This window comes from Vigna angularis, chromosome 4 (assembly GCF_016808095.1).
Source record: "Vigna angularis cultivar LongXiaoDou No.4 chromosome 4, ASM1680809v1, whole genome shotgun sequence".
NCBI lineage: Eukaryota > Viridiplantae > Streptophyta > Magnoliopsida > Fabales > Fabaceae > Vigna > Vigna angularis.
Window position 1 is genome coordinate 26,789,031 of NC_068973.1, and position 12,938 is coordinate 26,801,968.

Here is a 12,938-nt window from a genome sequence, read left to right on the forward strand (position 1 = left end):
TCATTTCGTTGATATTGTTTTCTATATACAAGTAGAACATCTTTTGAGATTAGAATTTTTGAAGTTAGAAACTTAAGTCAAATTAAGAGAAACTAACTATTTTATTATTCTTTTTTGTTATATTGGTGTTGAGATTCCATTAAGGGTTATATTGTCTAACAAGTTCACTAATTTGATTTGATTGTAGTACTAGTACAACAAGATCACATCCACATGAATTTTGTTGAAACAATAATTTATAATCTATTCAAGTTTGAGATAAAATAATGATAAATGTTGAACAAATTTGAAAATAAGTTTGAACAAACATAAAATTAAGTGATTAAGATGTTGAGATTGAACTTAGTTTCTCTCACTTAAGTGCAGTACCATTGATTCTCTATAAGTTATGTTATTTACTTTGGTGTTTCTTGAAATACTCCTTAATGTAATTTTAACCTCTTGTCTACATTCACATTAAGTATCCATTATTCATGAGTATACATTTAGTATCAGTCATAAATTTTACTAGTAGATATCCATGGGTATTATTTTTTTTTTTCATTTTTATTCTTGAAATCACATTCTAAACTTTACAGACGTATTAAAACTGCTATCGTAGCCAAAGATTCACAAGTTAAACCATTATCACATAACCCACATTCAAAGATAACACTCATTGTAAGAACTTAATTGTGTCCTTCAACACCTATTCATAAGGGTTGACCCCTTTTGCTTTCATTTCTCTTTATCTCCTCTTCATTTTCTTTTTTGAAATGGGTGTCTGAGTTTAAAACTTACATTAGGACAAACAATGTCGTTTAACATTTGGAGAAAAGGGAAGAGGAACAAAGGGAGAAGACGACAATGATGGTGTTGTAAAAGAATAGGGGAAGGAACACGAGAGAATAGGATATATGGGTATGATAGAGATACGGGGGAAAGAGAATGCACTAGACCAAGAGTTTGCTTGAGATTAGAGGGAAGCTAGAGGAAAAAGATGTAAGATGGATTCAACCATGCATTTGGAGAAAAAGAGGAAGAAGACAAAAAAATATATAGTAACATGTGATCACATTTAAACAATGTTAATACCAATTTAACATAAGATATTTCATTGAATCATTTTAACATATATTTATAACAAATTACTAGTTAAATTTAATTTATAAATTAAAAACTTTTAAAACAAAACTTGAAATACTTTATTAAGCAATTTTATATTCATTAAACTAATTTAATTAATCAATAGACTAATAACTAGTTTATTTACCCAATTATAATATAATGCATCATTACTATTCATAATATTTAATTGTGTTTAAATGTAATTACTATTTGAAAATCAATGCTCCTAAAAGAAGTTATTAACACTTAAAAGCATATTATAAATGCATTAAAATTCAACTTTAAATAAAATTTCATAATTGTTTATAAAAAGTACTTTTCTAAATTTATTTGAGATTAAATATATTTTTGTTCTTAGTAAAAATTGGAATTAGTCCTTATTGAAAGGTTAATTTAATTTAGTTCCTCAACTTTAGAAATATGTGGGTTTAATTATTTTAACTAAACTTTTTATAAATTTATTTATCGTTTTAAATACATTTAATAAAAGTTTGAATTGTTTATAATATTTTACACATTTTTCTTCAATATTAATTAAAAAAGATGTTTAAAATCTCAAATAAATTTAACAAAATTTGATTATAAAGACTAAATTCATACTATTCATCTCTAAATTAATCTAAAGTTTTGAAAAAAAAAATAATTTTAATTTTTACTAAAGAAGAAAAAACATATTTATTATAAAAAATGAATTAAGCACAAATGTTTTGTTTGGTTTAGTACTTAAGTTTCCGTGTCCCCATCAAAACGTTCGCTTGTTAAAATATCTGTCAGGAAGAAAAGTGGAAAAGTATGTCAAATTTACCTTAACCCACAGTTTACTCGGTAAATTAGTTTTTGCCAACAAAAATACTTTTTGTTATGCATTGATTCAACAACATATTTCTTTTTGTCAAAAAATACTTTTTGTTATGCATTGATTCAACAACATATTTCTTTTTGTCACCCATTAAACAAATTTACCAAAGTTTTTCTTGTGCCAGCTCAAAAAACAAAAATCCTGAGCTGTTAAACTTTTTTAATAATTATTGGTTCGTATCAATTAAATTCCTAAAATGTAATAAAAAGGTTCTAATAACATTAAATGAAAGAAAATAAAATTTATCGATTAAAAGCTAAACAAAAGTTTCATATTATTTAACATTATGAGTTATTTTTCTTTTCATTTTGTTTTACTCAGAAAAGAAAATATCATGATAATGCACTCAGTTGCGTCTCTAAGCGTGTGTTCGTTTGAAGAGAAAACACTGTTAAGAGGAATTTGAGAAGATGGATTTAGAAAATAATTGTGTTCACATTAAGGGATTTGCAACGATTTGACAGGGATGCAACGAGATTTGGAGGTGATTATGCTGAAAAATCTTTTCTACCCCTGTGAACAAGCACAGACCACATGAAGCACAGTTACTCCTCCTGCCCAACTTTATAACAAACATAGTATTTTATATGATGTGAAGGGAACGCTGTTTTGTCTCTCTTGACAAAATATTTTATATAATCTTTTTTAACATCACAATTGTTTTATTTTTATATTATACATAGTTAATAATAATAATAATAATGATAATAATAATAATAATAATAATTAATAATAATAATTATTATTATTATTATTATTTCAATTTACTAAATTAATATTTTTTTACATTTTAATAATTAATTTTATTTTTTTTTCTTATAAACATTTTTATAATTAAATATAACATTAAAAATTATCATTTTATATCACTTTAATAATTAGGGATATTTTGGTAATCTTCAATTTCTATCAATTAAACAATTTTGTTTTATCTATCACATCAATCAAATCCTACACTAATTCTCACACTAGTACAATAAAGAGAAAAGGCACCGGTTGTTTATGTTTATAGAAATCGGTTCTACAACCGAAACATATGTGGGCGAGGTAAAAAGGTTAAGCGTTATGCCTCGGTCATTGACCGAGATAAAACGAGACAAGAATATGCCTCGGTTCTTAGATAACCGAGGCAGTAGCGTGTATTTATGCCTCGGTTCTTAGATAACCGAGGCAGTAGTGTGTATTTTTTTTTTCAGACTTTATTCTCGGTTCATTCATTCTCATTCACTCTGTCACGAACAAACCCAAGATTTCTCCCAATTTCAGGTCAAAAATCTAAAACAAACAAGAAATCTATAACAAGAATCAAACAAGATTACATACTCAGAAGTCAAAATTACAATATTACAACATTACAACATCCAATGTCAAAATTCTCTCAGAGAAGCAGCAAAATTACATACTCAGAAGCAATATTACAACAACAGAAGAAACTCAGAGATGAAACAGAAAGCCAGAGCATAATGCGTGTCACACAGCAAAGGGCATACCCAAATTTCTTCCTCTTCGCATAGCCAAGTTTCTCTATTCTTCCCCCAACGGCGTGGTCAGAGGTCCAAAGGTTTGTAAAATACAAAAGCCTGAGATTTACCGTGTGAGCTTTTGCTCCTCCAAACCCCAACCGCCGCAGGCCCACCGTCCCTTCACCTCCTGCCCCACCACCCCGACGAAGCCTTTACCGGCTTCTGTCCCGCATGCCTCTGCAAACGCCTCGCCCTCCTGGACCCCAACAAAAACAACAGCCTCGCCACTGCTCGCAAACCTCCATCCACTACCGCCGTCGCCTCCCTTAAAGCCCTCTTCCGCCCTAGAAACCCAAGAAGAAAAAGGAAACTTATTCTGGACCGATTGATCGGTGTAAATCAAAGTTTAATCGGTGGAAAAAGTTTCTAACGGTGAAAACAAGGTTTTAATCGGTGGAATCGAAGGGAAATGGTGAAAAGGAGAAGAAACCCTAACGTAGGGTTTAGATCTATGAATGTTTCGGTGGAAAATGAAGGATACAAGAAATGGAGATGATTCCGTGAGTGCAGAAGGCTTACCGTGACGATGAAAGGCTTGCAATGAGGAGATCCCTCTCTCGAGTACCATGGAACGGCGGCGGCTGACGGCGTGGTTGAACGGCGACTTGAGGCAAGGGTTGAATGACGGCTTGCGGCATGCCCTGACGTTGGGGTTTGGTGGAGAAGAGAAACTGGAGGCGAGGGAGGCAAATGAGAGTGCGAGAGAGAAATTTGCTCTTTTGATTTTAACCTAACATATTACCACCTCAATCAAATTTAAACCGGTGCCTAAACCCTTTAAATTACAAAACTGGTGCCTAAACCCTTTTAGTCACAAAACCGGTGCCTAAATCATTTAAACTTTATATTATATGCTTCGGTTCGCCTTTTACTTGAGACAGTAACATCTATAGGCACCGGTTAATATATAACCGAGACATATAACTACTAAATATTTACGAAAATACCACCGCATTTTTATATGCTTCGGTTTCAGTAAAACCGAGGTGTATATAGCGCGTTAAAAAAGGCTTTTTTTACTAGTGTCATAAACTTTACTTCCAAATTCACTCTCAATTACCCACAAATCTACTCAAAAAAACAACAAAAAAATTACCCTCAAATCCATTCAAATCATCTCCTCCAAATCATCTCCCTCAAATACCACCAAAAGAACAAAGCCTAAGTGCAATTAACAAAATCATTTTAAACGAGAATTTGATTAGCTTATAATAGAGCTGTCAAAATGGATCACAACCGACGAGCCAATTTGCCTCACCATGGGTTCGAGCTGGGTTGGGTTTGAAAAAATTGTATATTTTTTATGCAGGTCAGATTTCAACCCAACTCATTTAAACCCGGCTCATGCGGGTTGAACCCGTGGTGGGTCGGGTTGACCCACCAACCCACCTACCTAATTTTATTTTATTAAAATTTAATTTTAATTTTATAAAAAACTATTTATTATTTTTTTTGCTTGAAAAAATTATTTAAATTCCTTATTTTCAAAATTAATTAAACACCCATGTTAGGAATGAAATTTGCTTAGATTTGAATTATAGAAAGTTTGTAAATTTTTTTTATTTAAAAAAATTATAATTAAGTGAGCCAACCCGTTTATCCACCAACTCGTGATAGGTCGGACCGAGTTCGAATTTTTCTGGTTCGCTAATAAATGAGCCGAATTAAATTGACTCACTAAGTGACCAACCTAAATGAACCGAGTCGGGTCAGGCCGGATCCCGTTTTCACGGCTCTAGCTTCTAGTCTAAACCAATTTACATTCTTCCTAAAAGAAAGTAAAAAATGAGTCTAAGAAAAGGAAAAGAAAACTTTATTAAAAAAATAAGAAAGAAAAAAATAGTCCACAACTACCACAAAAACATTGGGCTAGTCAATGTTGTCAAACTAACCAAATCAAAAGATTGTAAAGAAAAACGCAGCTTCCGTATTCAAATATAATAAAAACAAGTTTTCTAAAAAGGACCTTTACGAATTGCGTTTCATATTTCCAACTACGTCATTTCTATTTGCGACGCCGCTTTTATAATTATATTAATTAGTTTTGCGTCTTAAACTAGTCTAAAGATTATCTTCTTAATGATTTTTTTATGTTCGGTTTCATCACATTCAACCTTCACGCACGCACCAACAATTACTCCAATGTGCACATACACGTGGCACTATAATATAATACATCTAGCATAGAAAAAATTATTAAAGTCAAAATAGCCCCTAGTTTTTGTGATGGATTCTTTTAGTTAACAATAATAAGGCATGTGGGTGTTAGTTTATTAATTATCTTTTTTTTGGCTCGTAGAAACCAAATCTATAGTTAGATAGATTCTAAGTAAATGATTTCTTCAATTTAAGAAAATAAATTTTGTGCGTAAAATAACTCTTTCAAAATAAAAATACGAATTTTGAAGTTAAATTAAACAAAATTCTAATCTTCAATAAATATTCTTTACTTTTTCCGGTCGTGTCTATCATTTCTTTAGAAATAGGTACTCATCTTTTCAAGAAATCTTAAGAAATAGATACTTTCATCTCTTTTTTTAGTTTCATTTAACTATGTTTCGAATAGAATGTTTGAATTTGTATTTTTATTCTAAAGGAACATTTTTTTTTTCTCAAAGTAAAAACAATCGAGTGACGCATACAATCTCTCTAATCATAAATTTCTTCAAAATTTGATTTCTTTAAGTAAAAACACCATTAAAAATCACCACAAAAAATGCTTAGTGAAACTTATTTGAAATATAATTAAGTAAAAATAAAATATATAAAAATCACAAGTTTTCATGTATTTTTTAAAATTCTTTATTATGATAATAAAATTGAAAATTTCTTTCTTTAAAATAATATAATACTCTAGGGTATAAAAATGGCATAGAAAATATTACAAGAACTGTGAAAAAAATGGTTTAATAAATTCTTATACGAAACTAAAGAAAAAAAAGTTAAAATACTTATTTTGTTTGGAGGATACAGCATTTAAAATGGTGAAGTCACTATTATTTTTAACGAAAAAGTATTTATTTTTCTATCTCTTTTTACATTTTTTATTAAATGAATCGAACTACATAACTTTTATTTTTTTTATTTCTCGTATATTTATATTCTACCCAGCAACTAAACATTTAATTCTAATTCTTATCTTTTTTGTTTCCTCAACTAATTTCTTATTTAATTTTTTTCAAAGCAACCATTCCCATCCACGAGTCAATTCAATTATAAATATGCAATGATAGCATGATGGAAATGAAGTCATAGTTTCCCCAAGAAATTGTTTTTTTTTTCTGAATGCAAAATGTGAATATTATTAATAAAATTGCATGACCACAAGATGTAATATATAATAGACGTGAAAGAAATGTACAATTGGCCCTGTCTATGCAGAGCGTGTCAGTGGGCACTCCATGATTGGGTTTTCTTTATCATGTGATGCAGTTAAATTTTTTATTTAACAAATATATTTTAAAACATTATAGACATGGGTAAATAGTATAAATATTTTAAAAAAATTATGCTAAATTAAACAGTAGAATGTTATTTTATTTTATATATTTCCCAATACAACTTCATGAATAACTGTGAAACATGATTGTTACTAACAATTTCTACTGCTAATGTTTGTATGTTTTATTCTAAAATAAACGCTTTTAATTTAGTAAGGTGCAAGTAGTTTTCTTATTTTTTTATTTATTTTGAGATAAACATAAATATGCTTTGAATAAAATGTCTTTAAATATCTAATAAATTTTGATAAACTTAAATACAAAATGCCACAAAGTAATGAACAACATACCAGATAAATTAAAATAAAATTATTTATGGAAACTTGTTCCACGCATTCATATTTAATATCTCATTTGGTCGACTACCCTCATCTATAATAAAGTCGATGAACACATTTTTAAATAATCCCAAAAAGTATTTTACATGTCAGACTGAATGTGACCATCATCAGAGTAATTATTTATACAAATAATATATTATCAAGATCACCCTTTTCATGCATAATTAGTTTCAAATAAGTCTGAAATATTTTTAGGTATCTATTCATATATTATATTATCAAAATGTTGTATATGATTGAACACAGTCTTACCAATCAAAATAAACCCATTAAAGAAATGTTACATTCAATAAAATTCTTCAAAATTATGTTTATTGTGAAGTCCGTAAAAACAACTATTATATATATATATATATATATATATATATATATATATATATATATATATATATATGTCTCGGTATGGATTTTGTAGAACCGAAAAGCTAATATTTTTGACGTGTTTTCCTTGTCTCCGAATATCTGGATTGTCGAAGCCGCTCGTCTCTCTTCAGTTTGGGACCGTCTGATTGCCTTTTGATTGTCCAGTTTCAAACAAGGCCGATTGGTTGTGATTCTGATTGCTGATTATTGCCTTGGACCGAAAGGGAAGGTACCTGCAAAAGGTGTTCCGACGCTCAAGTTAGGCATGTATTTTATGAATTGTTTATCAGAGTTGAGTATTTGAGTTTTTTTAGAACGAGTTCAATGTACCTGGCTTTTTGTCCCGCTGTTGTATTTATAAGCACATAGTTAACTAAAAACCTACGTACTTGAAAATTCGGTCAGTTATCTATAAATGCTCTATCAATATCTTAACGAAATATCTTTGGTTTAACTGTTTGATTATTTTAAACTTCTGTAGGACTTCTGACCCAATAATAATAATATCTTAAATGCTGGTCCAATTATGATTATGGCCCAACATTGTTTTAGCGGGTGGACCGAACGATATCCAACAACGACCGTTCGGTTCTGGACCTATATCGTTCGGTCCTACACCTATACCATACATATATGTCTCCCAATTCCGAGTTAACCAATGTTAACTATAGGACTTATGATAAGGAATTTAGGAAGGTTGTGTTCAGTGTGTTCCGTAGGCCTTCATTTCTCCCTTCCTCGGGAAATAGATTGTAGGAGTTGACTATTCCGTAGATCGACGAGTCTTGGGTGAGAGTTCACGGAGAACGTTCCTCAGCGAACAACTGCTCAAAGTTGGCGAAGTGGTTCGTGCTGCGTACTAAACGTTCGGCTTTGACGTATGAGTTCTTCATAGTGAGCGGGTTTTACCGTTCGGTTCTGAACTAGGAGTTCATGAACTTCCTAGTGAGAGGGCCTTCACCTTTCGACTTTGACCTCGGGGTTCATCCTAGCAAACAGGCATTACCTTTTGACATTGCACTAGGAGTTCCTGGAGAACTTCCTAGTGAGAGGGCTTTACCTCTCGGCTTTGTGACTTTGACCTAGGAGTTCTTCTTAGGGAACAGGCTTTACCCTTCGACTTTGCACTAGGAGTTCTTGGAGAACGTCCTAGTGAGAGGGCTTTACCTCTTAGCGTTATGACTTTGACCTAAGAGTTCTTCCTAGGGAACGGGCTTTACCGTTCGACATTGCACCAGGAGTTCCTGGAGAACGTCCTAGTGAGAGGGCTTTACCGCTCGACTTTGTGACTTTGACCTAGGAGTTCTTCCTGGAAACGGGCTTTACCGTTCAGTTTTGCACTAGGAGTTCTTGGAGAACGTCCTAGTGAGAGGGCTTTACCGCTCGGCTTTGGGACTTTGACCTAGGAGTTCTTCCTAGGGAACGGGCTTTACCGTTCGGCTTTGCACTAGGAGTTCTTGGAGAACGTCCTAGTGAGAGGGCTTTACCGCTCGACTTTGTGACTTTGACCAAAGAGTTCTTCCTAGGGAATGAGCTTTACCGTTCGGCTTTGTGACTTTGACCTATGAGATCTTCTTAGGGAACGAGCTTTACCGTTCGGCTTTGCACTAGGAGTTCTTGGAGAACGTCCTACTGAGAGGGCTTTACCTCTTGGCGCTATGACTTTGACCTAGGAGTTCTTCCTAGGGAACAAGCTTTACCGTTCGGCTTTGCACTAGGTGTTTTTCTTAATGTAATGATATCTTGTCATTGAATATGAAAATATCTGCGTATATTTATTCCAAAGTATAGAAGAATAACCATAGTTCAAACAAACAAATAAAAATTCAACTGAAATAGAATTTGAGGTGAGTTGCATTCCAAGTGTTGGGGACAACTTTCCAATCCAATAGCTCGAGCCGATAGGCTCCATTCATCAAGTCTTATGTGAAACGAAATGGTCCCTCCCAATTAGCGACAAGCTTTCCATGCGCTCGGTTTTTCCTGGCTTCGCCACTTTTGCGCCAAACGAGATCTCTTTGCTTGAAGGTTCTCGGTCTGACCTTAATGTTGTATTTTCTGGATACCACCCTTTTCTGGGCAGCGTCCCGAATAGCGGCTACCTCTCATTTGTCGGACAAAGTGTCAAGGTTAAGCCGTAGTTTCTCGTTGTTGATATTCATATCCTGAATGTCTCTCCTCAATGAGGGTTCTCCTACTTCAACTGGGAGCATGACAACTATTCCGTAAGTTAGGTTAAAGGGTGTTTAACCAATAGACTCGTGGGGGTGCATCTGTAACCCCACAATACCTCGGGTAGTTCATCTATCCATAAACCTTTAGCGTCGCCCAACTTTCTTTTCAACTTTGCTATTACGGCTTTGTTAGCAGCTTCTGCTTGCCCATTAGTGTAAGGATGTTCGACTGAACTGGTGACGTGCTTGATTCCCAGCAAGAATTCTGCCAGTTTTATATCAATAAACTGCCGACCATTATCTGTGACAATTTTTTGGGGTAACCCAAAGCGGCAAATTAGCTGCTATATGAACTTCTGCACTCGTTAGGCAGAGATGACCGCTAGTGGTTCTACTTCAATCCACTTGGTAAAGTATTCTATTGCTGCTAGTAGAAATTTATTTTGTGCTCTATCGATCGATAATGGTCCCACTGTATCCATTCCCCACTAGACGAACGATCATGGTGAAGTAATACCATGTAACTCTTCCGGTGGGATCCGTACGTGATTGTCGTGTTCCTGGCAGGGTATACATTTATTGATCAACAAATCACAATCACGATCCATAGTCGGCCAATAGTATCCGGCTCGCAACGCTCGGGCTTTTAGAGTGTGCCTTCCCGAGTGTGAACCGCATACACCATGGTGAAGTTCTCTCAAGACGTAAACAACTTGCTCTTCGGATAAGCATTTTAGTAGCGGTGTGGTGTATCCCCTCTTGTACAAATCTTCACCTACAAAGAAAAATCTGGCAATGCGTTTAGACTCAGCGATACTAACTTGCTCTCCCCGTTCTTGTCTTTTCATTAGATCATGAATATCTTTACGCCAGTCTACTATAGGAGTTGCCGTGTTAGTGGCGAGGACTTCAATTGCTGGTTTGTCAAGTGTTACCTTGATGACCGAGGACAGTTGGCCTTTTCCCCTTGAATGGGCAAGTTTTGAGAGGAGGTCCGCTCGGGAATTTTGTTCCCGTGGGATATACGCAATGTCGATGGTGGGAAAACTCTTGAACAAGTGGGTGGCTTGATGGAAATATCGCAACAGCTGATTGTCTTTGACCTGGAACGTTCCTTTTAAGTGACCGACCACTATCTGAGAATCCATTCGGCACTCTAAATTAGTGATTCCTAATTCCTTGGCTAATGTTAGACCGACAATCAGTGCTTCGTACTCAACTTGATTATTGCTAACGTGAAATTTGAAAATTACTGCTTGGTCTACGGAAATACTGTTCGGTCCCTCCAATACAATGCCAGCTTCGCTGCCTCTTCTGTCAATGGAACCATCTACATGAAGAAGCCAAGGCCACTTGGCGTCATTAGATGCAGACACTAACTTTATCGCGAAGTTTGCTAAGTGTTATCCCTTAACGGATCCATGTCGTTCAAAACGAAGGCCAAATTCAGAAAGTTCTACAGACTAAGATACCATTCTTCTAGCCAAATCAGGCTTTCTGAGTATTTTGGCTATGGGATTATCAGTCCTTACCACCACCTGATGACTTTGAAAGTATGATCGCAAACGCCGAACGATTGTGAGTAAGGCTAAGGCTACCTTCTCTATTTGGGAATACCGCTCTTCCGGCCCTTGCAACGTTCGACTAACAAAGTAAACTAGCCTGAAATCAGGAGCTTCTTGGATGAGGGCTGCATTGGTCATGTTGTGCGATGTGGCTAAGTATAGCTGCAGGTCATGCCCCTGCACCGGTCGGGCCATGATAGGTGGATTGGCTAATACATCCTTGACCTTATCAAAAGCTTTTGGACACTGGTTGTCCCAGTGTTGAGTGACCCCTTTTTTCATATTTCTAAGCATTGACCGAACGTGCTCTACTAACTTTGGGATGAAACGCGATAGGGATGTTAACCTGCCCACTAAGCGTTGAGTTTCTTTCAAGTTGCTAGGGCTCCTCATCTCCAAGACCGTTCGACATTTTTCAGGATTGGCCTCAATGCCTCGAGAGGTTAACATAAACCCCAAAAACTTTCCATTCGGTACACCGAAGATGCACTTGGCGGGATTCAACCGCATACCATATTTTCTCACATGCAGAAAAACCTCTTATAGGTTTCTGCAATGTTGCTCCATGGAATTACTTCTAATGACCATGTCGTCCACGTATACCTCCATACACCTGCCGATCTGGTGACGAAATATTTTGTCCATTAAGCGCTGATAGGTGGCTCCGGCATTCTTGAGGCCAAACGTCATGACAAAATAACAAAAAATTGCCTATTCGGTTATGAAGGTTGTCTTCACTTGATCTGGGGCATACATGGGAATTTGGTTGTACCCTAAGTATGCATATAAAAAACTCAATATTGTGTGCCCTGAAGCATAGTCCACTAATATGTCAATACTCGGGAGGGGATAGGAGTCTTTAGGACATGCCTTGTTTAAACCTGTGAAGTCAACGCACATCTTCCATTGACCGTTCGAATTTTTTAACCATAACTACATTAGCCAACCATGTAGTGTAGGTTACCTCCTTAATGAACCTGGCTTCGAGTAGTTTAGCGACTTCTGTTTGCATAGAGCAGTTCTCTTATCTTCACCGAGCCTCCGCTTATCTTGAGCTACCGGACGTGCTTCTTTGAACAAGGACAATTTGTGTGTCATAATGCCCGGATGAATCCCTAGCATATCTGTAGCCGTCCAAGCGAATACGTTTGCATTGGTTTTGAGGATTTTTTCTAACTTTTCCTCGTCGGCTCTTGCCAGTTTTCCCCTATAGTTGTCACCTGTGTTTCGTTTGTGCCGAGCACCAAAGACTTGGTATCACCTTCTGGTTGCATATAGTCATCCGTGTTGGTCTGAGGATCTAGCTCGACTGTTGTAGTTTCCCCTCCGCTGCCTTTTCGGGAAGGACAAAAAGGCTTGACCTTCAGGCCAACAACATAGCATTCCCGCGCAGTTCGCTAGTCGGCCCGTACGATACATACGGTTCCTCTGTTGGAAGGAAATTTCATAGTACGATGAGGAGTGGACATCACAACTCCGAAGGCGTTTAAACATGGTCGCCCAATC

The 12,938-nt window shown here is 35.3% G+C and overlaps 1 protein-coding gene across 1 annotated transcript; it reads right to left on the minus strand.

Moving 5' to 3' along the window:
- Nucleotides 1-9,798: 9,798 nt before the first annotated feature.
- LOC128196247 (uncharacterized) lies at nucleotides 9,799-11,942 on the minus strand. Its single transcript, XM_052876493.1, has 4 exons — nucleotides 11,340-11,942; nucleotides 10,385-11,246; nucleotides 10,010-10,168; nucleotides 9,799-9,911 (listed from the first exon to the last, which is right to left on the minus strand). The coding sequence occupies exons 1-4, from the start codon at nucleotides 11,940-11,942 to the stop codon at nucleotides 9,799-9,801; spliced, it is 1,737 nt and encodes a 578-aa protein (XP_052732453.1).
- Nucleotides 11,943-12,938: the final 996 nt, after the last annotated feature.